The sequence below is a fragment of the Rhinopithecus roxellana genome, chromosome 8 (assembly GCF_007565055.1).
Source record: "Rhinopithecus roxellana isolate Shanxi Qingling chromosome 8, ASM756505v1, whole genome shotgun sequence".
Taxonomy (NCBI): Eukaryota; Metazoa; Chordata; class Mammalia; order Primates; family Cercopithecidae; genus Rhinopithecus; species Rhinopithecus roxellana.
Window position 1 is genome coordinate 16,944,118 of NC_044556.1, and position 25,380 is coordinate 16,969,497.

A 25,380-nucleotide genomic window follows, 5' to 3' on the forward strand; every position below is an offset into this window, starting at 1 on the left:
GAACCCGGGAGGCGGAGCTTGCAGTGAGCCGAGATCGCACCACTGCACTCCAGCCTGGGCGACAGAGCAAGACTCTGTCTCAAAAAAAAAAAAAAACACTTTAGGAGGTCAAAGTGGGCGGATCACGAGGTCAGGAGTTCGAGACCAGCCTGGCCAGCATAATGAAACCCCGTCTCTACTGAAAATACAAAAAATTAGCTGGGTGTGGTGGCGGGCGCCTGTAATCTCAGCTACTCGGGAGGCTGAAGCAGGAGAATCGCTTGAACTCAGGAGGTGGAGGTTGCAGTGAGTCAAGATCGCACCATTGCACTTGAGTCCGGGCGACGGTTCTAGACTCCATCTCAAAAAAAAAAAAAAAAAAAAGGACACCTTTAAGAGACACTTAAGTGAACTGTGCCAGGTGTGGTGACTCACACCTGTAATCCTAACATTTTGGGAGGCCAAGGCAGGTGGATCACTTGAGTCCAGAAATTTGAGACCAGCCTGGGCAACATAGGAAGACCCTGTGTCTACAAAAAATACAAAAATTAGCCAGGCATGGTGGTGGCGTGTGCCTGTGGGCCCAGCTACTCTGGAGGCTGAGGCGAGAGGGTCACTTGAGCACAGGAGTTCCAGGCTGCAGTGAGCCGTGATCGTGCCACTGCACTCCAGCCTGAGCGACAGAGCAAGACTCTGTCTCTAAAAAAAAAAAAGGAAAAAGAAATGGAGTCCAGGTGATGGACCGGTAGGAGGGACAGTGTTGGCCTGAGGAAGGAATCAAGGATGAAGCTTCAATGCCCCCCAAGTCTCTGCTCACCCCTGCCAGACCCCCCCATCCTCTAAGACCTTGACATCTGCCCCCTGCCCCAGCACTGACCCCAGAGACAGTCTGGGAGTGCCTGTCCAGCTCTGTCTCCTGGCCTGGGGACACCTAGGAGCTGGGCCAGGGCTGTATCCTCTCTGGGGTCCAGCCTCGCCAGGCACAGGGTAGGCACAGTGGTGGGGGTGTGTGTGCCACCAGGAACTAGATGTCCCATCCTTGCCCATCCCCCTGTTCCAGCCCCCAGCCCCTATACACGGTGACTGCTGGCCGGTCCTGCCAGATGTCTGCCCTGCCACCCTCCTCCGAGATGAGCTATGATTTTCTTTCTCCCACACCCCACAACCTACCCCCGGGGCTGTCCCCACAGCCTCTACAGAAACCACTGGCTCTGGGCAACACTGGCCCCAAGGGAGTGGGGAGGACGCAGGTGCAGCATGGGGTGGGGCCGGGGTGGGGCTTCTGAACCCACTGTGTCCAAACCTCTCACCCGCCACCCAGGTGCCCCTGAACTGAGGAACGCAGGCGGTGGTCGTAGGAAGGGGAAGGAGAGCCCCAGGAGACGGCAGCAGCATGGGCGGGCGACCCTCGAGCCCTCTGGACAAGCAGCAGCGGCAGCACCTAAGGGGTGAGCAGCCGGGATGGGGATGGGGTGGGAGTCGGGGTGAGTGGGGGCTCCAGCCATTGCATCCACATGCTCCATGCAGCAGATGGGGTTGGAGTTCAGACCTAGGACTGTCAAACACACAGGATGCCTTCTTAATGTAAATTTCTCACAGTGAATCTTTTGTTATTGTTGAGGCAGGATCTTGTCTGTTCCCCAAGCTGGAGTGCAGTGGTATGATCATGGCTCACTTCAACCTTGGCCTCCTGGGCTCAAGCGATTCTCCCGCCTCCACCTCCCAAGTAGCTGGGACCACAGGCGTGCACCACTATGCCCAGCTAATTATTTTATTTTTTTATTACTATTATTTTTTAATAGGGACAGGGTGTTCCTATGTTGCCCAGTTTGCTTTTGAACTTGTGGGCTTGAGTGAGCCTCTCCCTTCAGCCCGAATAGCTGGGACCCCAGGCGTGCACCACCACACCTGGCTAATTTTTTTATTTTTGTTTTCGTAGAAACAGGGTCTCACTATGTTGCCCAGGCTGGTCTTGAACTCCTGAGCTCAAGCGATCCTCCCACATCAACCTCCCAAAATGCTGGGATTACAGGCAAGAGCCACTGTGCCTGGCCTGCATCTTATTTTTAGTATAAGTATATCCCAAATTTTGCATAGTGCACACTTATACTGAAAACCGATCACCCCTTTATCTTTTTTTTTTTTTTTTTTTTTTTTTTTGAGATGGAGTCTCCCTCTGTTGCCCAGGCTAGAGTGCAGTGGTGCAATCTTGGCTCACTGCAACCTCCACCTCCAGGATTCAAGTGATTCTCCTGCTTCAGCCTCCCAAGTAGCTGGTATTACAAGCATGTGCCACCACGCCTGACTAATTTTTGTATTTTTAGTAGAGATGGGGTTTCACTGTGTTGGCCAGGTTGGTCTCGAACTCCTGACCTCAGGTGATCTGCTCGCCTCAGGCTCCCAAAGTGCTGGGATTACAGGTGTGAGCCACTGTGCCCAGCCTGTGTCTTCTATTTTTATTTGGTAAATCTGGTGACCTGATTTAGGGCAGAGGTTCAGGTGGGAGGCATGGAGCCAAGTGGAGGGTGTCCCAGACCCAGCCAGGCCCTGAGGGATGTCTTCCTGAGTGGGCAGGGACCAGCAGGCCCCTCAGCAGGACCCTGGGGATGGAGGCTCAGTTCCCAATTTGAGACTAAGAGGGGCCAGTGCCAGATTCAGTGCCATTCAGGTCCCTCTGTCCTCACATGCGGGGTGACCACCTGCTGGGTGCTGGGGACATTGTGGGGTTGGTATTGTCCTTACCCTTGCAGGCTCATGGTCTAAACACCTTCCATTTCATGGCTCTGCGATGTGGGGCTTCTGTGCCCAAGGTGACTTCATGGCACAGAACAGCTGCTGGAGCTCCAACCATTGGGTCTACATTCTATGCAGCAGCTTGGAACAGTGTTTTTTTTGGTTTTGGGTCAAGTCGTGACCCAAAATTGTGTGGTGAGAATGATGGGAGAGAGCTCACATGTTCCTCGAGTATGGGGAAGAGCAGAGGTGGGTGACTGCCCGCTGAGGAGACAATGATCAAGCCGGGGCTGGAGGGATGTGATGGCGTTGGTAGGAAGGAGATACCAGAAGAGCATTTTGGACAGGAGAAACAGCATGTGCTAAGACCAGTGATGTATCTTGCAAAGAAACAATTCACATTCACACCCTGATCATTCCCTCATTTGCTGTGTGCCCTTTGGTAAGTGACTTCACCTCCCTGGGCTTCATTCTCTTATATGTAAAATGGAGATAGCAACAATACCTAGCTCATGGGGGCATTGTAAGGATTCAAAGAGTTACTCTATGTAGCACTGAGAATTTTTTTTTTTCCCTGATAGTGGCTTAAACAAGATAAGGATTTTTTTCCCCCTCAATCTGAGAGGTGTGGAGGCAGGCAGGCTAGTAAAAGACACCTGAAGTCCTTCCATCTCATGGCTCTGCCGTGTGTGGATTCCTGTGTCCGAGATAGCCTCATGACACAGAATGGCCGCTGGAGCTCCAGCCATTGGGTCCACATTCCGGGCAGCAAAATGGAAGTATGTTTTATGTACAGTCAAGTGTACATGCCTTATGGTAGTGCCCCATGTGACCACTTCCTAGATAGATCAGGATACAGGACACCTCCATCACTCACAGAAAGTTCCCTTGTGTGCTTTGGAGCTTTAAAAGCTTTTGAAAAGCTCCCTGGGTAAAGCATATGGGGACACTTTTGGGTGTGATGGATCCGCTCATTATCTTGATTGTGGTGAGGGTTTCACGGATGTGTGATTGTGTCAAAGCTCAGCAAACCATGTGCTTACATGGTACATGAGCTCTCAGTGAAGGTGTGGCTCAACCTGTATTCCCAGCACTTTGAGAATCCAAGGTGGGAGGATTGCTTGAGGCCAGGAGTTTGAGACCAGCCTGGATAACACAGCAAGACCCTGTCTCTACAAAAATTTTTTAAAAAATTAGCTGGGCATGGTGGCATGTGCACAAGATCCCAGCTACTGGAGTAGGGCTGAGGTGGGAGGATCACTTGAGCCCAGGAGGTCAAGGCTGCAGTGAGCTGAGATTGCACCACTGTACTCCTGCCTGGGGGACAGAGACCCTTACTCCAAAAAAAAAAAAAAAAAAAAAAAAAAAAAGGGGACAACACAAGCGAAGGAGCCGGGAGTTCAAGACCAGCCTGAGCAACATGGTGAAACCTCGTCTCTACTGAAAATAGAAAAATTAGTCAGATGTGGTGGTGGGCGCCTGTAGTCTCTGTAGTCCCAGCTACCTGGGAGACTGAGATGGGAGAATCACCTGAGCCCAGGAAGTGGAGGTTGCAGTGAGCTGTGATAGTGCCACTGCGCTCCAGCCTGACAACAGTGAGCCTGCATCAAAACAACAACAACGACAAAACCATCTCTACTAAAAATATAATAATTAGCCGGGCGAGGTGGCGGCGCCTGTAGTCCCAGCTACTCGGGAGGCTGAAGCAGGAGAATGGCGTGAACCTGGGAGGCGGAGCTTGCAGTGAGCCGAGATAGTGCCACTGCACTCCAGCCTGGCAACACAGCGAGACTCCGTCTCAAAAAATAAAAATAAAGAAGCTCCCTCATCCAGCCACATGGATGGAAAGAGGCACGGAGGGTGAAGGGCAAATGGAATTTGGTGGCAACTTGTCCGGCAGCTCAGGATGACTGTAGGAGCCCCCAGGTGGCTTCCCTGTCTGTTTTGCCCTCCCCAAGCAGGTCTCCTGGGCAGATTCAATTTGCTGAGTTCACTGTCTCCTTGTCCCTGCAGGTCAGGTGGACACCCTGATGAGGAACTTCCTGCCCTGCTACCGCGGGCAGCTGGCAGCGTCTATCCTGCGGCAGATCTCCCGAGAGCTGGGCCCTCAGGAGCCGGCTGGAAGCCAGTTGCTACGCAGCAAAGTGGGTGTTGTAGGGGCGGAGGACGTTTGAGTGTGGGGAGAGGGTCCTGGAGGAGCCCTCCCTAGGCCATGCTTCCAACCTCAGGCCTTTGCCATTGCCATAGGGTGACTTTAAATATTCATCGTTTGAATAAACATTCACTGAGAAGCCGGGCAAGGTGGCTCACATCTGTAATTTCAGCACTTTGGGAGGCCGAGGCAGGCGGATCCCCAGAGGTCAGGAGTTCAAGACTAGCCTGGCCAACATGGTGAAACTCCAAAACCCCATCTCTACTAAAAATACAAAATAAAAAAAAAATTAGCCAGACCCTGTGGTGCGCACCTGTAGTCCCAGCTACTCGGGAGGCTGAGGCAGGAGAATCGTTTGAACCTGGGAGGTGGAGGTTGCAGTGAGCCCAGATTGCACCACTTCACTCCAGCCTGGGTGACAGAGCTAGACTCTGTCAAAATACACACACACACACACACACACACACAGAACCATTCACTGAGCATGTAATTCATGCCACATCATGGGCTGGGCATGAAGACACACAGCCCTTGTCCAGTGACAAGGACAGATCCTGCCGTAACCCCTGGGGTTCACAATCTGATAGGTGATAGAATATTCCAAACAAGTTAGCATATCATGATGTGGAATGGAGTAACTCTTTTTTTAGATTGAGTTTTGCTCTGTCTCCCAGGCTGGAGTGCAGTGGCGCGATCTTAGCTCACTGCCACCTCCACCTCCCAGGTTCAAGCGATTCTCATGTCTCAGCCTCCCGAGTAGCTGGGACCACAGGCGCCTGCCACCATGCCTGGGTAATTTTTGTATTTTTAGTAGAGATGGGGTTTCACCATGTTGACCAGGCTGGTCTCAAACTCCTGAACTCAAGTGATCTCCCCACCTCAGCCTCCCAAAGTGCTGGAATTACAAGCGTGAACCACTGCGCCTGGCCTCCAGATGTCTCTGGAGCCATGAAGTTGCGTGCCCCACACAACTCACTCAGTCTTCGCCCTCTTGGTAGACGGGTCTTTGACCGATGAGGAAACTGAGGCACAGAGAGGCCAAATGGCCTGCCCGAGGTCACACTGCAGAGGTGTGATCTGAACCTGGGATCCATGCTTATTACTAATGCTAGGTCCCATGCTCCAATCCGGCCTGTGATTTTTTGCCTTTCTGGAACGCCCCACCTCCCAGCTGTGCCCACCCAGGGTGGGGGGCTCCAGGAGCTGTGGACACAGAGCCCCTTCCCGCCTGGGACTCTCCCTGTCCAGTCTGGGGCATTACGGGACCTGAGCATCATCCCAGGATACAGCGGGAGCTGTCTGGGTGGTCGTGCCACAGGGACATCAGCCCACAGCCCCCTGACACCCACTGGTCCCTCTTCCTGCAGAAGCTGCCCCGAGTCCGTGAGCACCGAGGACCCCTGACCCAGCTTCGGGGCCACCCACCCCGGTGGCAGCCAATCTTCTGTGTTCTGCGTGGGGACGGCCGCCTGGAGTGGTTCAGCCACAAGGAGGTGTGTGATTGGCACGTGGTCTTTCTGCTTCTGGGTCCTTCCTTCCCACTCCCACCAGCCTCGAGGTTTGTGGGGTCCATCTCTCAGCATAGCCCCACCTCTATCAGTCACCCAGGATGAATCTTGGGCCCCTATGTGTCTGGCCTGTTATAGGCAACCATCTCGTCCCATCCCCTGCTGTGCTGCGTAGGTAAACTGAGACCCAGGCCAGGGATAGGATCGTGGTCAGTATCAGAGCTGTGGTTCCAACCTCTTGGAGCCTTTGCAAGTCATGCCTCTGACCGCTCTGTTTTCTGGCTGGGGAGCTTGGAGCGATCACTACCTTTCTGAAACTGTTTTCACTTCTGTGAAATGGGATGATGATGTTTCACACCACGTAGGGCTTTGAGGGTTCAACAGGAAGGTCCTCAGACAGCACTTGGGACTGGCCCAGCACATGGGGAGTCAGTGGGTGCTGGGAGCTCAGGGACCGAGGGAGGAAGGGAGGGAAAAGGGAAAGGGGAAAGGGAAGGAGGGAGAGAGAGGGCAGGAACAGGAGGAAGGAAGGGAAGGAGGGAGGAAGGGAGGAAGTCATGGGGACAGAGGGAGGATGGATGGAGAGAGGAGGGAAAAAAAGAGAGGGAGAGCCAGGCCTGGTGGCTTATGCCTGTAATACCGGCCCTTTGGGAGGCTGAGGTGAGTGGATCCCTTCAGCCCAGGAGTTCAAGATCAGCCTGGCCAACATGGTGAAACTCCGTCTTTACTAAAAATACAAAACCTAGGTCCGGGCACGGTGGCTCATGCCTGTAATCCCAAAACTTTGGGAGGCCGAGGCGGGGTGGATCACCTGAGGTCAGGAGTTCAAGACCAGCCTGGCCAACATGGCCAAACCCCGTCTCAATTAAAAATACAAAAATTAGCCTGGTGTGGTGACGGGTGCCTGTAATCCCAGCTACTCGGGAGGCTGAGGCAGGAGAATTGCTTGAACCCGGGAGGCGGAGGTTGCAGTGAGCTGAGATCATGCCACTGCACTCCAGCCTGGGCGGCAGAGTGAGACTCTATCTCAAAAACAAAAAAAAGACAGAGGGAGGAATGGAGGAAAGGAGAGGGAGGGAGGAGTGGGGAGGGGCAGAGAATTTTTCAGCTCATCTGAAATCTTCCCTTGATAGTACAGTTGGGACACAGAAGCCACCGTTCAGACCTGTCCCATGTTGATTCTCTGGGTGCCTTTTGTAGGAATATGAAAACGGGGGTCACCCCCTTGGCTCCACAGCCCTGACGGGATACACACTCCTGACTTCCCAGCGAGAATATCTCCGCCTTTTAGACGCTCTCTGCTCGGACTCCTTGGGTAAGAGTCCCGGGATTCCCAGGAACAGGTTTCTCCACCCCAGGATCATTAACATGTGGGGCTAGATCATTCTCTGCGGTGGGGGCAACCCGTGTACAGCAGGGCGTTAAGCAGCATCCCCAGCTTCCACCCACTCCATGCCAGCAGCAGCCCCCACCCTGGGTGCGACAACCACCAACGTCTCCAGCATTGCCAAGTGTCTTCCGGGGGTCAGTGTTGCCCCGGGTGAGCATCCCCGCTTTGGAAAACAAACAACAAACAAACAAACAAACAAACACTCTTGCAAGGGTGAAAGGGAGAGTTAGGTCATGGGACCAGAATCAAAATAGCAAATGATAAAAACAGCCAAATCTGGGATAGGTGCAGTGTCTCATGCCTGTAGTCCCAGCTCCTCCTCCTCCTCCTCCTCCTCTTCTTCTTCTGCTTCTGCTTCTGCTTGTTCTTCTTCTCCTCCTTCCTCTTCCTCTTCTTCTGACAGACTCTTGCTCTGTTGCCCAGGCTGGAGTGCAGTGCCGTGATCTCTGCTCACTGCAACCTCCCCCTCTCAGGCTCAAGCGATTCTCCTGCCTCAGCCTCCTGAGTAGCTGAGACTATAGGCACGTGCCACCACACCCAGCTAATTCTTGTGTTTTAGTAGAGACAGGGTTTCACCACGTTGACCAGGTTGGTCTCGAACTCCCGACCTCAAGTGATCTGCCTGCCTCGGGCTCCCAAAGTGCTGAGATTATAGGCAGGAGCTACCGCACCCGGCCTGGATTGTTGGGTTTTATCACAGTCTGTGTATATCATCCTGGAAAGTGGAACAAAACACTGGAGACTTAGGAGACCCTAAATATTTCTTTTCATATATATATATATATATATATGTTTTTTTTTTTTTTTTTTTTGAGACGGAGTCTGGCTCTGTCGCCCAGGCTGGAGTGCAGTGGCCGGATCTCAGCTCACTGCAAGCTCCACCTCCCGGGTTTACGCCATTCTCCTGCCTCAGCCTCCGTATTTATGTTTTTAATAAAAAATACCTGTGCAGGCTGGTTTGGAACTCTTGGGCCCAAGGGATCCTCCCACTTTGGCCTCCCAAGGTGCTGGGATTACAGGCATGAGCCACCGCAGCTGGCCCCCAAATAAATTAACCAAAGCTGAATTCACTTATTTTGTCTCGTCAAGAATTCTAGGTCATCAGTATCACTGTTAACCCCATTTGGGCAGGAAAATCACAGCTCATAGAAATGTGTGCCCTAGTCGTAGAGCTAGAAAGTAGCTTGGCCAGGCTGGGCACAGTGGCTCAAACCTGTAATCCCAGCACTTTGGGAGGCTGAGGCGGGCAGATCACTTGAGCTCAGGAGTTCAAGACTAGTCTGGGTGACATGGTGAGACCCTGTCCCTTTTGTTAAAAAAAGAAAGAAAGAAAATGAAAGTGGTTTGGTCACGTTGGAACCCGGGCCTGATTGACTCCAAAACCCCACTTAAAGCCAGGCTCAGATAACATCCCAGCTTGGATGGATTGGTGGTGGCTGCCAGGAGGACTGTATTAAGAATGCTGAGGCTGGAAAACAATGCTGGGATGGATTGGTGATGTCTGCCTTGGGCATGCAATGGAAGAAGGTGACCCTGCCTTCCCCAAAACTGTGCCCCGCCCAGTGCTGTTGGAATAAGGATGGGAGCAAGTATCATGGTGTGGTTCCTATTTATCAAGCAACTGCCCATGCCAGGGACTGCTGTATGCATTTCAGGGGTATTTTCTCCTAGTGAATGAACATCTAGAAGATGCGACCTCCCATTTGTTTTCAGAAGACCATACTCAGGAAGAGCCTGACTCCCTCTTGGAAGTGCCTGTGAGCTTCCCGCTGTTCCTGCAGCACCCCTTCCGCCGGCACCTCTGCTTCTCTGCAGCCACCAGGGAGGCACAGCATGCCTGGAGGCTGGCCCTGCAGGGTGGCATCCGGCTTCGGGGCACAGGTGGGTCTCAGGACGGGTCAGACATTTGTGAGGCTAATGGTCTGGGGTCAGACAGCTCAGCCTCTGTTGGCTTGGGACCTCTTCAGGCCTCACTTTCCTTACCCAGAAAATGGATTGTTAGGCCAGGTGTGATGGTTCATGCCTGTAATTCTAGCACTTTGGGAGGCCGAGGCAGGCAGATCACCCGATGTCAGGAGTTCTAGACAAGCCTGGACAACATGGCGAAATCCTGTCTCTACTAAAAATACAAAAATTAGCTGGGCATGGTGGAAGGAACCTATAATCCCAGCCACCTGGGAGGCTGAGGCAGGAGAATCACTGGAACCTGGGAGGTGGAGGCTGCAGTGAGCCAAGATCGCGCCACTGCACTCCAGGCTGGGCGACAAGAGCAAAACTCCATCACACACACACACACACACACACACACACACACACACACACACACACAGAAAGAAAAGAAAATGGGTTGTTGGGGGAGCCGGAAGGAACTCCAGGCAGTTGTGAGTGACTAGGGCTGTAACAGAGACACACAGGGTTCTATAGGAGCTCAGCCTGAGGGATGGGGGTTAGAGCAGGCTTCCCAGATGAGGGGAAGCTGGGGTCTATAAAAGATGAGGGGCCAGCCGCCGGGCACAGTGGCTCATGCCTGTAATCCCACCACTTTGGGAGGCTGAGGCAGGAGTATCACAAGGTCAAGAGATAGAGACCATCCTGGCTAACATGGTGAAACTCCATCTCTACTAAAAATGCAAAAAATTAGCCAGGCATGCTGGTGGGTGCCTGTAGTCCCAGCTACTCGGGAGGCTGAGGCAGGAGAATGGCGTGAACCCAGGAGGCGAAGAGCTTGTAGTGAGCCGAGATTGGGCCACTGCACTCCAGCCTGGGTGACAGAGTGAGACTCTGTCTCAAAAAAAAAAAAAAAAAAAAGATGAGGGGCCAGCCAGGTGAAGAAGTGGAATAGGTCAGGCATAGTGGCTCACGCCTGTAATCCCAACTTCCAACTTGACACCAAGAGTTCAAGACCAGCCTAGGCAACATGGCAAAACTCCATCTCTACAAAAAATACAAAAATTATCTGGGCGTGGTGGCATGCACTTGTGGTCTCAGCTACTCAGGAGGCTGAGGTGAGAGGATCACTTGAGCCTAGGACTTGGAGGCTGCAGTGAGCTATGATCATGCTACCGCACTTCAGCCTGAGCAACAGAGAGACCCCCCATTTGAGAGAGAAAGAGAAGAAAAGAAAAGAAAGAAAAAGAACTGAAGGAAGGAAAAAGAAAAGAAAGAGAAGGAAAAGAAAGAGAGAAAGAGAGAGAGAGAGGAAGGAAGGGAGGGAGGAAGGGAAAGAGAAAGAAAAAGTAGGGGAGCAGCAGGACTGACACACACAGTTGGGCAGGTTGTTGACTTCACAAACGATGCAACTAGCGGAGCAGCTAGTGGCTGCAGTATGTATGGCCTGAACTGCAGGTCACAGGACTGTGGCTGCCAGTAGAGGATTCCTTCTAAGTTGAACAAAGTTGGCGGTCCTGGGGGAATGTGTTCCCTGTGGACGGCACTGCCTATGCAAAGTTCCAGAGATGGGTAAGACTTAGGTGTTGGGGACCTGGCCAGGCGGAGGGCTTCCTCCCCGGGCCATGGGGAGCCAGGCAGGGGAGCCAGGCAGGGGGGCTACCAGCAGGCACTGAGGAGCAGCCCCTTTCAGTCCTGCAGCGAAGCCAGGCCCCTGCTGCCCGGGCCTTCCTGGACGCCGTCCGACTCTACCGGCAGCACCAAGGCCACTTTGGCGACGACGACGTGACCCTAGGCTCAGACGCCGAGGTTAGTGCCCCACGAGGCCGCACCCGGGACCCCCAGGCCCCCTCCCGGCCTAATGCGGCGCCCATGGCCCCCTCTCCCGCAGGTGCTGACCGCGGTGCTGATGCGGGAGCAACTTCCCGCGCTGCGAGCCCAGACCCTTCCTGGCCTGCGGGGGTCAGGCCGCGCCCGCGCCTGGGCCTGGACCGAGGTTTGCACTGCGTCCGGACCTGGGACAGGGGGCGGGATCCGGGCGCTCGGGTTCCCCTCCCACGACTGTCGCCTAAACTCGCTCCCGGTCTCTCTGACCCCCATCCCTGCCCCGTGTCTTGGCTCTGTCCCGCACTCCTGTCCTGCGTGGGGTCCCTTCGACCGGTCTGGGCAGCTTCTAGACGCCGTTCACGCAGCTGTCCTGGCCGGGGCCTCTGCCGGGCTCTGCGCCTTCCAGCCCGAAAAGGACGAGCTGCTTGCATCCCTGGAGAAGACGATCCGCCCGGACGTGGACCAGCTACTGAGGCAGCGGGCGCGTGTGGCGGGGCGACTGCGGAGTGAGACTCGGGGGCGGGACCTGGGCTGGGAGGGGCGAGGCAATGCTGGGGGAAAAAAGGGCGTGATCTAAGCGAATAATGGGCTAGGCCTTGTGTGAAATAAGGGGCGTGGTCAGAGAGGAGCGGGGCCAAGCATAGGATGTGGAAGGGAAAGGGTGGGGAAGGGGCGGGACCTAGGCGAGACAGTGGGCGTCGTCTTGTGGGCGAGGCGCTGGGGGCGGGGCCTAGAGTCTGTCCCGAGGACACCAGGTCCTGATGGGGCTGCGTGGATACAAAATGGGAGGGGCCTCAGCGGGGGATAGGCGTGGCCTTGAGGCTGAGGCTGCAGGAGTTGAGGACCTAAGCCGGGCCAAAGCGAGTGGGCTGGCCTGGGAAGTAGAACAGCGGAGGAGGGGCAGGGGTAAAGGCTGATACATGGGCAGGGTGGGCCAAGGTGGCCCCTACAAAGACCTAGGTGGGAATCCTGACTCGGCCCGCCTCTCCAAGGCTGTTTTCTCATCATCACAATGGGTAGAAGAGGGCGCCCAGCGTCCCTGCTCGAGTCCCCCTCGCCCTGCTGAACTAGGGCCCCTGCACATCCCCATCTGTGAGGCACCTTGCAGAGGGGACTCCAGACCACTGTCTTCCACTCCCAGCGGATATCAGGGGACCGCTAGAGTCGTGCCTGCACCGGGAGGTGGACCCGCAGCTGCCCCGGGTCGTGCAGACCCTGCTGCGCACCATGGAAGCCTCGCTCGAGGCGGTGCGGACCCTCCTGGCTCAAGGCATGGACCGACTGTCCCGCCGCCTGCGCCAGAGCCCCTCGGGCACGCAGCTGCGCAGGGAGGTGAGCTCCCGTGGGTAGGGGTTCAGTGAGCCAGAGGGTGATGTGTTAACTTGAGTCTTTCCTGTTGAAAATCTTCTCTGAATTTGTTCTAGGCTGCTTTTTACTTATTGTGGACCCATCACCATGCTATGGTCACTGGAGCACAGTTGTTGTTTGTTTTTTGTTTTTGAGGCAGAGTGTCGCTCTATCACCTTGGCTGGAGTGCAGTGGCACAATCTTAGCTCACTGCAGCCTTGACCTCCCGGGCTTAATCGATTCTCTTACCTTAGCCTCCCAAGTAGCTGGAAATACAGGTGCACGCCACCATGCCCAGCTAATTTTTAAATTTTTTTGTAGAGATGGGGGTCTTGCTTTGTTGCCCAGGCTGGGCTCAAACTCCTGAGCTCAAGCGATCTGCCTATCTTGGCCTCCCAAAGTGCTGGGATTAAGGCGTGAGCCACAGCACTGGCCATGGAGCACAGTTTAAAACGTGAGGCGAAAGGAGTTGGATGAGAAAAGTGGCAATTTAACAAAATCAGTCTGAGGTCATCCCCCCAACCTCCTCCCATTCCCCTGCAGGGCAACAACCCAGAGAATTCTGTTCAAGGCAGGTCACCTCAGTGCATCTGATATACATGTAGCACCTAAAATACATACATACATACAGTAGCACCTACTATGTGCCAGGCAACCTTCAACTCATTCTTAAGCCTCCATTTCCTAATCACCTTCTCCAGGAACTGTCCCTGGTCCCCTCTATGTCTTATAGTAGCCTGTGCTTCTCTTATCACAGCCTCACGTTCATACCACTGTGGGTGATTTCTATACTCTGTCTCCCCTAATTTGTAAGCAGAGACTGGGTTAGAGTATTTCATATCTGCAGTCCCAGGGCCCAGCACAGAGAGAACATGAGGTGGTATTCATAGATCCAGGGCCAGGAAATGTACTCATTTTCTCTCAATTGTGCCAGCATCGCTTGTTATAGTTTTTTTAGGTTTTATCATTTTATGTCCATGACACCATGCCTCACTGCAACTTATTTTACTTTATTTTGTTTTATTTTATTTTAGAGACAGAGTCTCATTCTGTCACCCAGGCTGAAGTGCAGTGGTGTGATCTTGGCTCACTGCAACCTCCCGGGTTCAAGCGATTCTCATGCCTCAGCCTCCTGAGTAGCTGGGAGTACAGGTGTACGCCACCACACCTGGCTAATTTTTGTATTTTCAGTAGAGACGGGGTTTCACCATGTTGGCCAGGCTGGTATCGAACTCCTGACCTCAAGTGATCCACCTGCCTCGGCCTCCCAAAGTGATGGGATTACAGGTGTGAGCCACCATGCTCAGCCCACCGCTACTTTATTATGAGTTTCTTTGGTGACAACTGAGGCGGAATGTGTTTTCATTTGTATTTCTCCTTTGGTGAATCGGCTATGGGGTCCTTGGCCCTTTGCAATCAGCTGATGGCATTTTCCTCCCAAAACTGCTTCCGGGAGCACAGGTTTACTCATTTGGAGAGATGCCATGGGACTTGGCACTGATGCAGACATGCTACCGTGAGGCTGAACGGAGCCACGGGCGCTTGGGGCAGCTGGCAGCACCGTTTGGCTTTCTGGGGATGCAGAGCCTCGTGTTTGGGGCCCAAGATCTTGCACAGCAGGTAAGGGTGAGCAGGAGGCTGGGAGGAGGCCAGGCTGTGAAGACAGCCTCCACTGAAACCCTGCTAAATGTGTCCTGGAGAGACCACAGTGATTGAGGCAACTCGGTGGGGCTGCCAGTCTCATGGGGACATGAGCCCGTGACCAGGCAGCAGCCACATGTGGTGGACAGAGCTGGGGCGGGATGTACAGGGAGAGCCAAGGACGTTCCTGATCCATCTCTGGGGTTGACAGGACTTTCAGGAGGAAGGGACTTCCAACATGGGGCAGCAGTGGGAGGAATGGGGCTGCCACCAGTCCCAAGTGAATAGTATTGAGAGCACTTGTCTGCATTTGGGGAACGTGGAGCAATTTTTCAGAAATGGGGAAGATAGGCCGATGAGATGGATGGGCAGATGGCACAGTGCCTTGAGTGTGGGGCTAAGGGGTGAACTCTTTCCTGAGGGCAATGGGGAGCCAGAGCAGGTATATGAGCAGGGGGAGGGCATGGCTGGATTTAAGGTTTAGGAAGCTCTGCCTGCTGTAGGGAGCACAGGCTGTTGGGGGCAGGAATAGAGGAGGCAGGGGGGAGGCCTGCACCAGGATGGGAGATGTCAGTGGGGAGAAGCAAGAAGTGTTTTGAAGTCTGAGGTGGGACCTGCTATTGGACATGGTGACAGAAGAAGATAGAGAGTGAGATGATCTAGTACCACCTGGCACAGTTGCTCAGTTTGTGCACTGCACAAAAGTGCTCAACAGAGGAGGCTGAACTCTGGCTGGCTCTCTGGTCTCTATTCTAGGCACCCTGGCACCATCCCCCAGAGGGAAGGGGCTTTCCGCTAGTTTGCACATAGTACCCCACAGACTAGACAATCCCCAGGTTCTGAGAGGAGGGGAAAGGTGTTTCCTGGGACAAAGAGGAGGAGGTTGGGCAGAGGTGGCTGGTTGGGGCAGGCTGGATCCTGAGAAGGGGTCAGCTGGGCTGGAGTAGGGCCCAGGAGGCTGGAGCACAGATTCTGGGGTCATCACGACATCTCCTCCTATAGCTCATGGCTGACGCTGTGGCCACCTTCCTGCAGCTGGCTGACCAGTGTCTGACCATGGCCCTCAATTGTGACCAGGCTGCCCAGAGGCTGGAGAGAGTCAGGGGGCGCGTGCTGAAGGTGTGGTCTGTGGGTACGGGATGGCACAGGGTGGCAGTGGGCCTGGGTGCTCAGATGGTCGAACACTGAACAGAGGCGCCGCTGGGTATGTTGTGCAGAAATTCAAATCCGACGGCGGGTTGGCGCAGAGGAGGTTCATCCGAGGCTGGGGTCTCTGCATCTTTTTACCTTTTGTGCTCAGCCAACTCGAGCCAAGCTGCAAAAAGGTGAGTTAATGGGAAGCATGCAGGAGGGTCTGACAGCATCACCATGCATCCACGTAAAGTGGGCAAGAATTCTCTTTGAGGCCGGGCGCGGTGGCTCACGCCTGTAATCCCATCACTTTGGGAGGCCAAGGAGGGTGGATCACAAGGTCAGGAGTTCAATACCAGCCTGGCCAACATAGTGAAACCTCGTCTCTACTAAAAATACAAAAAATTAGCCAGGCGTGATGGCGGGCACCTGTAATTCCAGCTATTCAGAAGGCTGAGGCAGGAAAATCACTTGAACCCGGGACGGAGAGGTTGCAATGCACCAAGATCGTGCCATTGCACTCCAACCTGGGCGACAGAGTGAAACCCTGTGTCAAAAAAAAAAAAAAAAAGAATGCTCTTTGGTCATTAGAGACCATTTGACCAGGTGCCGTGGCTCACGCCTTAATCCCAGCACTCTGGAAGGCCAAAGTGGGGGGATTGCTTGAGGCCAGGAGATCAGTCTGGACAACACAGTGAAACTCCATCTCTATAAAAATACAGAAGTTAGCCAGGTATGGTGGCGTGTGCTTGTGATCCCAATTACTCCGGAGGCCAAGAGGTGGGAGGATCAATTGAGCCTAGGAAGTTGAGGCTGCAGTGAGCTAGGATCGCACCACTGCACTCCAGCCCAGGCAACAGAGCAAGGGCCTGTCTCAAAAAAAGGGACTTCCACACCCTGAGCCCTGGAGCTGGGTCAGGTGGCTTTTCTGGGCTGCCACAGTGCCCTCTGCTTCACCTATGACGAGGCTCATTACCCTATGTCTGCCACGGAAGAGCTGGGATAGGTCCCACACATCTCATATCACCAGGTGACATGGGCATCAGTGGAGGGAGGAGGCAGATGGAGAGTGTGGATAAGGGTTGGGTAGGGAGTTACCAGAGGGTTAGGAAGGATCTCCCTGTGAAATGAAGGCACGGGCCATGTCCCGGGAAGGGCATTCCAGGCAGAGGGCACAGCATGTGCAAAGGCCCTGAGGCCTGACCGTGCCTGGTGTATTGGAGGAACAGTGACAAGGTGGGTGTGGCTGAAGCTCAGTGAGTGGGAGAGTGGGAAGGAGGTCAGGGGGAGTCCTAGGTGCCTGGGCACACAGGGCTCATGGGCACCAGGTGGGTGTCTGATATGGGTACAAACAGAATCCTCTAGAGGAAGTGGCTGGGAGTTGAGGAAGTCCCAGCTGAGACACTCATACTATTCCCTGTGAGGTGTGATTTGCTGTGCCTAATTAATCCCATGAATCCTTTCCACAATGCTAGAGAATATGGGCCACTGAGTCCATTTTAACAATAAGGAAACTGAGGCCAGGCGTGGTGGCACATGCCTGTAATACCAGCACTTTGGGATAGTGAGACCCCATCTCTACAAAAAATGCAAGAATTCGCCGGGTGTGGTGGTGCATGCCTGTAGTCCCAGCTACTTTGGAGGCTGAGGTGGGAGGATTGCTTGAGCCTGGGAGGTCAAGGCTGCAGTGAGCTATGACTGGGCCACTGCACTCCAGCCTGGGTGACACAGCAAGACTAATCATTTCATTTCATTTCATTTCATTTCATTTCGACAGAGTCTTGCTCTGTCATCCCAGCTGGAGTGCAGTGGTGTGATCTTGGCTCACTGCAACCTCTGCCTCCCAGGTTCAAGCGATTCTCTGGTCTCAGCCTCCCAAGTAGCTGAGATTACAGGCACCCGCCACCATGCCTAGTTAATTTTTGTATTTTTAGTAGAGGCGGGGTTTCACCATGTTGGTCAGACTGGTCTTGAACTCCCGACCTCGTGATCTGCCCGCCTCAGCCAACCAAAGTGCTGGGATTACAGGCGTGAGCCACTGCGCCCAGCCTGTTTATTTTTAAAATAAAAAAAATTAAAAAATAAAGATAAGGAAACTGAGGCCCAACCCCTGCGCCCAACCCCACAGCTAATCAGGCCCAGGGCTAGGGCAGAAGCCTGTGTTGTAGGCTTCTAGAGGGGCCCCCCTCTCCAGCCGAGCCCCTAACCCAACATGGTTCCAGGAGCTGCCTGAGTTTGAGGGGGATGTCCTTGCCATGGGCAGCCAGGCTCTGACCACTGAGGGCATCTATGAGGACGTCATCCGGGGCTGCTTGCTGCAGAGGATTGACCGAGGTGAGTCCTGCCCTGCCATGGCTCAGAGGAGTCTGGCATCCCCTGGCTGTATGTACTGAGCCCCACCAGGGCCCCATCAACTCTCACTTCCTGTGACTACTTGCCATTTGACCTTAAGTCAGGACTTGGCCAGAGGGGGTCCAGGGTAGAGGAACTCAGAAGGCCAGGGATGGATACTCTCTGAAGGAAGGGCCATTGGATTGGGGCTGTGAGGGATGTATAGGAGTTCTCAGGATGAGAAGAAGGAGGCAGAGTTCAAAAACAACCAATAGAGGCTGCATGTGGTGGCTCACACCTGTAATCCCAGCACTTTGGGAGGCTGAGGTGGGCACAGCACTTGAGGTCAGGAGTTTGAGACCAGCCTGCCCAATATGGTGAAACCCCGTCTCTACTAAGAATATAAAAAAATAGCCGGGCATGATGGCACACACTTGTAGTCCCAGTTGCTCGGGAGGCTAAGGCAAGAGAATCGCTTGAACCCAGGAGGTGGAGGTTGCAATGAGCCAAGATTGTGCCACTGCACTGCAGCCTGGCGACACAGCGAGACTATGTCTTTTTTTTTTTTTTTTTTTTTTTTTGAGACAGAGTCTCGCTCTGTTGCCCAGGCTGGAGTGCAGTGGAATGATCTTGGCTCACTGCAACCTCTGATGCCTGAGTTCAAGCGATTCTCCTGCCTCAGCCTCCTGAGTAGCTGGGACTACAGGCACATGCCACCACGCCCAGCTAATTTTTGTATTTTTAGTAGAGATGGGATTTCACCATGTTGGTCAGGCTTGTCTCAAACTCCTGACCCTGTGATCCTCCCGCCTCGGCCTCCCAAAGTGCTGGGATTACAGGCGTGAGCCAGCGCGCCCGGCTGAGACTCCTTCTTTTATTTTTTATTTTATTTTTGAGACGGAGTCTCACTCTGTCACCCAAGCAGGAGTGCAATGGTGTGGTCTCGGTTCACTGCAACCTCTATCTTCCTAGGTTCAAGCCATTATTCTGCCTCAGCCTCCGAGTAGCTGGGACTACAGGTGCATGCCACCACACCTGGCTAATTTTTGTATTTTTAGCAGAGACGGGGTTTCACTATATTGGGTAGGCGGGTCTCGAACTCCTGACCTCGTGATCCGCCTGCCTCAGCCTCTCAAAGTGCTGGGATTACCAGCGTGAGAGACTCCATCTTAAAACCAACAAACTACGGATAGACATTTAAATTTATTCATTTAACAACCACTCCCTGTTTTTCTCTGGGCTGGCATTGAGGCCCTAGAGGTTTACAGAGTTGGAGTTGGCCTCTGAGGAGCTCCTGAGCTGGGAAGGAGCTCCAGAAACATCTTTCTCCCTCCTGCTTCCTGAGTTCATTCACAAATTACTTAATGCCCATGATCACTGAGATGTATGCACTGATTGGGGGGTGAACAGGATGCAGTGGGGATTCAGGGAATGTCACCATCCATGCGGCCAGCACAAGGGCACGGAGTGGGAGGCTGGAGGCTGCTGGAAGACGTGCAGGGCCTTGAATGACAGGCGGAAGAATTTAGATTTATTGTGTAGGCAGTGGGGAGCCATGGAGGGTGTGTGAGCAGAGGTCAACAGAAGCCAGACTGGAAGTGAGGGAGGAGGCTGAGGCCCCGGTTCTGGGACCAAAGGACAGGCCTGAGCAAGGGCAGCAGCCAAGGGGACAGAGACTAGGAGGGAGGTGGAGGTGGGAGCTGGAGGTGTCAGAGGTGTTGGGCTTCAGGTGTCACTAAGTGAAGGTGAGGGGGCCACAAGCCAGGGAAGGTGTGCGGAGAACAGAAGGGAATCTCAAAGAGCCCTCATTTGAAGGAAAGAGAAAGAACAGACATAGAAGGTGAGGTCAGCAGCTGGGCACGGTGGCTTTCGCCTGTAATCCCAGCACTTTGGGAGGTCGAGGCAGGTGGATCACTGGAGGTCAGGAGTTTGAGACCAGCTTGGCCAACGTGGTGATACCCTGTCTCTACTATAAATACAAAAATTAGCTGGGTGTGGTTGCGCATGCCTGTAGTCCCAGCTACTCGGGAGGCTGAGGCAGGAGAATTGCATGAACCCGGGAGGTAGAGGTTGCAGTGAGCCAAGATCGCACCACTGCACTCCAGCCTGGGCAACAGAGCTAGACTCTGTCTCAAAAAAAAAAAAAAAAAAAAAAAAAAAAAATTTTAAATAGGTGAGGTCAGCCAGGCACGGTGGCTCATGCCTGTAATCCCAGCACTTTGGGAGCCCAAGGTGGGCGGATTATGAGGTTAGGAGATCAAGACCATCCTGGCTAACACAGTGAAACCCCGTCTCTACTAAAAATACAAAAAATTAGCTCGGCGTGGTAGAGGGCACTTGTAGTCCCAGCTACTCGGGAGGCTGAGGCAGGAGAATGGCATGGACCCAGGAGGCGGAGCTTGCAGTGAGGTGAGATTGTGCCACTGCACTCTAGCCTGGGTGACAGAGTGAGACTCTGTCTCAGAAAAAAAAAAAAAAAGGTGAAGTCAGAGACTTGGGAGACACCCCCATAGATGGTGGGTTCTTGGGAGTCAGGGAATGAGGGAGAGGATGTGTCTGTGAGCATCCAAACAAGAAAAACGGAGCTTCCTTAAAATAGTAGAAGTTTTAAATAGGAAAAAGAAACCTATTTTCTGACTGCAGAATTAAATCCAGAAACAGGTGACCTCAATGAGTTTCTCTTCCTAGAGATTTTATGTGTCCTTAAGTGGGTCCGTCCTGATACTGATTTGTGATGTCTGCCTACAGCAGCATGTCGGGAGGTGGGACTGGCAGTGTCCAGGCTCGGTGAAGGGTGCAGGGATCGGCTAGCAATGTCTGCCATGGGTGCGGGCTTGAAGAGAGGGTCTATGTGAGAGCCACGTCTAGGATTTCTGCTTGAGATATTCATAGTCTCTCTGGGAAAATGCAGGGAAGCCCCTTGATGCCTGGGATTCCCCAGGTGTGTCCAAGAGTTCGTCTCATTTCAGAATTGAAAAAGACCCTTGGTGCCAATGATGTATCCTGCACTCTGGACGGCTGCTTGGAGGTCCCATGGGAACAGGAAGGAGCAGGTGGGGAACTCCACAGGCTTCTGAAACATGCCAGTGATGGCTGGGGGTGGGGAGGTGGGGGCCCACATGGGGTGTATGGGATTGTCGTGCATGTGGGTTCATGGATGGAACAGAATATACCTCGTCTCCTTAACCAGCCAGGCTGGCCAAGCTCGTGAACAAATGCAGTGGGAAGTTGTGGAGTGTATCTGAGCTACAGAGGAACCCTCTAAGCCCAGGCTGTGACATGCATGTGAGCTCAGCCCTTGGGAGCTGAGATTGTGGTGAATTTGTGTCCCATCTCTCTTTTTTTTTTTTTTTTGAGACAGAGTCCAGCTCTGTCGCGTCTCTTTTATTTATTTATTTATTTATTTATTTATTTATTTATTTATTTATTTATTTTTTTAGACGGAGTCTTGCTCTGTCGCCCAGGCTGGAGTGCAGTGGCCGATCTCAGCTCACTGCAAGCTCCGCCTCCCGGGTTTACGCCATTCTCCTGCCTCAGCCTCCCAAGTAGCTGGGACTACAGGCACCGCCACCTCGCATGGCTAGTTTTTTGTATTTTTTAGTAGAGACGGGGTTTCACCGTATTAGCCAGGATGGTCTTGATCTCCTAACCTTGTGATCCGCCCGTCTCGGCCTCCCAAAGTGCTGGGATTACAGGCTTGAGCCACCGCACCCGGCCTATTTATTTATTTTTTAATACAGAGTCTAGCTCTGTCGCCCAGGCTGGAATGCATAATCTCAGCTCACTGCAACCTCCTCCTCCCAGGTTCAAGTGAATCTCCTGCCTCAGCCTCCCGAGTAGCTGGGACTACAGGCGCATGCCACCCTGCCCGGCTAATTTTTGTATTTTTAGTAGAGATGGGGTTTCACCATTTTGGCCAGGCTGGTCTCAAACTCCTGACCTCAGGTGATCTGACTGCTTCAGCCTCCCAAAGTGCTGGGATTACAGATGTGAGCCACCACACCCAGCTTTTGTATCCCATCTAATCCCAGGATTTAGGGGGCATCTCCCAATGGCTACTTCCTGTTGCCAACTTGGAAAGGGAGATTGTAGTGATGGGTGCCTTAGGTTTACCACCAGCAAGAGCTTGCAAGATGGGCATAATTTGGGGGACAATTTTTTTATGCAGCAATAGCTAACTAATACACTTCCTAGCTGATCTGGGACAGAGAAACTGATTGATATTTACACTAACTTGGATAAATAGTTAAACAGTCCTAGAAATACATCTTTTTTTTTTTTTTTCTTTTTGTGAGACGGAGTCTCACTCTGTTTCCCAGGGTGAAGTGCAGTAGCACAATCTCAGCTCACTGCAGCCTCCCCCTCGGGGGTTCCAGTGATTCTCCCACCTCAGCCCACAGAGTAGCTAGGATTACAGGCACTTGCCACCACACCTGGCTAATTTTTATATTTTTAGTAGAGATGGGGTTTCACCATGTTAGCCAGGCTGGTCTCGAACTCCTGTCCTGAAGTGATCCACCCACCTCGGCCTCCCAAAGTGCTGAGATTACAGGCGTGAGCCACCACGCCCAGCCCAGTCCTAGAAAGACTTCTAGGGCCAGGCACAGTGGCTCATACCCATAATCCCAGCACTCTGGGAGGCCAAGATAGGTGGATTGCTTGAGCCTAGGAGTTTGAGACCAGCCTGGACAACATAGCAAGACCCCATCTCTACAAATATTTTAAAAATTAGTTGGGTGTGGTGGAATGCACTTGTAGTTCCAGCTACTCGGGAGGCCAAGGTGGGAGGATTACTTGAGCCCTGGAGATGGAGGCGGCATTGAGCTATGACGGCACCACTGCCCTCCAGCCTGGGCCACAGAGAGAGACTCTGTCTCAAAAAAACAAACAAATACAAACTTCTGAGTGTCAGAATATTTAAGGATTTGCAATTGGATGTAAGGGATTGTAGATGGGTTCCTAAATCTATTTAACCAGAACCAACGGGCATTTGGTTTCTAGTCTTCCATACTAACAGCCAGTGCCACAGGGAATAATCTTGTACATATTTTTTTGTTTTGTTTTGTTTTGTTTTGTTTTGTTTTGTTTTTGCAAGTACAGGTTCCTGTGGGCAAATCCCGCAATGGGAAACCTCAGAATTTAAAGTATATGTGTTTGTCACTTCAACAGAGGGCTGTCCACCAGGGTAGCCTCACCTGGTGCCCCTCACCTTTGTCCGGGAGGTTTAGGAGCTGCTTTTAGCTCCTTTTCCGAGAACCTTCTTTTCTATCCACCCTTTCATCTTTTGATTGCTTATACATTTCTTTTTCTTTCTTTTTTTCTTTTTTTTTTTTGAGACAGAGTCTCGCTCTGTCACCAGGCTGGAGTGCAGTGGCAGCATCTTGGCTCATTGTAACCTTCACCTCGTGGGTTCAAGCGATTCTCCTGCCTCAGCCTCCCCAGTAGCTGGGATTACAGGCGTCCACCACCACGCCTGGCTAATTTTTGTATTTTTAGTAGTTTCACCATGTTGGCCAGGCTGGTTTCAAACTCCTGACCTCAGGTGATCTGCCTGCCTCGGCTTCCCAAAGGGTTGGGATTACAGGCACTGCGCGCAGCCTACATTTCTTTATTTTTATTTTTATTTTTTGAGATGGAGTTTTGCTCTTTGTTGCTCAGGCTGGATGGCAATGGTGCGATCTCGGCTCACTGCAACCTCCACCTCTTGGGTTCAAGCGATTCTCATGCCTCAGCCTCCCGAGTAGCTGGGACTACAGGCGCCCACCACTGTGCCCAGTTAATTTTTGTATTTTTAGTAGAGATGAAGTTTCACCATGTTGGCCAGGCTGGTCTTGAACTCCTGACCTCAGGTGATAGGGAGGTCAGGCACCTGGCTTGGCTTCCCATAGTGCTAGGATTACAGGCATGAGCCACTGCACCCAGCCAACATTTCTATTAACTCTGATTTTTTAAGCACTTATTACATGCCAGGCATCTGACATGTCTGATTTTTGATGTCTGTTTATTTTCCATTATACAGATGAGGAAACTGAGGCTGAGCGGGAAGGAGGGACTTGTCCCAGGCAGCCAGGCTCTGGTGCCCAGATCCAGCCACTCTGCCCACCGCCTTCTCGAGGAACATTCCGGAGCTGAATCTTCACCCACACCTACCTTGTTTCTATTGGATAAATGTCTACAAGTGGAATTTCTGGGCCAAAACAGATGAGCCATCTTTAGGCTTTTGTAACCCCTGCACCTCCAGAAAACTGTGCCATTTTATACTCCGAGCAGCAGCATTTATTTGTGAATTTTCTCCAAACCTTTATTTTAATGTTTTGGTTTTTTTGAGACAGAGTCTTGCTCTGTCGCCCAGGATGGAGTACAGTGGCAGGATCTCGGCTCACTGCAACCTCTGCCTCCCGGGTTCAATCAATTCTCCTGCCTCAGTCTCTCGAGTAGCTGGGATTTCGGGCGCCCGCCACTGTGCCCAGTTAATTTTTGTATTTTTAGTAGAGATGGGGTTTCACCATGTTGGCCAGTCTCGAACTGCTGTCCCTAAGTGATCTGCCTGCCTGAGTCTCCCAAAGTGCTGGGATTACAGGTGTGAGCCACTGCACCTGTTCTAATTTTTTTTTTTTTCCCGAGGCGGAGTCTCGCTCTGTCACCCAGGCTGGAGTGCAGTGGTGCGATCTCGGCTCACTGCAAGCTCTGTCTCTGACGTTTACGCCATTTTCCTGCCTCAGCCTCCCGAGTAGCTGGGACTACAGGCGCCCGCCACCTCACCCAGCTAGTTTTTTTTGTTGTTGTTGTTGTTTGTATTTTTTTAGTAGAGACGGGGTTTCACCGTGTTAGCCAGGATGGTCTCCATCTCCTGACCTCGTGATCCGCCCGTCTTGGCCTCCCAAAGTGCTGGGATTACAGGCATGAGCCACCGCGCCCAGCCTTTTTTTTTTTTAGATAATAGAGACAGGGTCTCGCTATGCTGCCCAAGCTGGTCTCAAACTCCTGGACCCAAGCAATCCTCCTGTCTCGGCCTCCCAGAGTGCTAGGATTACAGGAGTGATCCACTGTGTCCAGCCTCCAAATCCTTTCTAAACACTAGGACTTTTCATAAAAAGAAAAAAGCTATGCCAATTAGACACACAGAGAAATCTCATTATTTTATTTTGAATTTCTTTGACTAAATTGAACTTACGAATAAATTTTATTATGGCCAGGCACGGTAGTGCACACCTGTAATCCTTTGGGAGACTGAGGCTTTGGGAGACTGAGGCAGGCAGATCGCTTGAGCTCAGGAGTTCAAGACCAGCCTGGCCAACATAGTGAGACCTCATCTTTATGAAAAATACACAATTAGCAGCTGGGAGTGGTGGCTCATGCCTGTAATCCCAGAACTTTGGGATGCTGAAACAAGTGGAATGCTTGAGCCAAGGAGTTTGAGACCAGCCTAAATAAATAAATAAATAAATAAATAG

The 25,380-nt window shown here is 52.6% G+C and overlaps 1 protein-coding gene across 6 annotated transcripts; it reads left to right on the forward strand.

Moving 5' to 3' along the window:
- The first annotated feature begins 1,275 nt into the window (after nucleotides 1-1,275).
- NIBAN3 (niban apoptosis regulator 3) lies at nucleotides 1,276-24,323 on the forward strand. 6 transcript variants are annotated; one of them, XM_030937187.1, is made up of 15 exons: nucleotides 1,278-1,427; nucleotides 4,726-4,856; nucleotides 6,232-6,357; nucleotides 7,573-7,687; nucleotides 9,434-9,643; nucleotides 11,343-11,458; nucleotides 11,541-11,645; nucleotides 11,820-11,982; nucleotides 12,618-12,808; nucleotides 14,285-14,443; nucleotides 15,500-15,583; nucleotides 15,682-15,789; nucleotides 17,818-17,929; nucleotides 20,896-20,979; nucleotides 23,946-24,323. In XM_030937187.1, exons 1-15 carry the CDS (start codon nucleotides 1,373-1,375, stop codon nucleotides 24,056-24,058), a joined length of 1,872 nt encoding a protein of 623 aa, XP_030793047.1. In that variant the 5' UTR covers nucleotides 1,278-1,372; the 3' UTR covers nucleotides 24,059-24,323. The 6 variants fall into 6 exon arrangements, 5 of the variants coding, with proteins under 5 accessions (XP_030793047.1, XP_030793046.1, XP_030793048.1 ...); XM_030937186.1 differs by having other exon boundaries at nucleotides 1,279-1,427; nucleotides 15,467-15,583; XM_030937188.1 differs by having other exon boundaries at nucleotides 1,279-1,427; nucleotides 9,476-9,643; nucleotides 15,467-15,583.
- The last annotated feature ends 1,057 nt before the right edge of the window (nucleotides 24,324-25,380 follow it).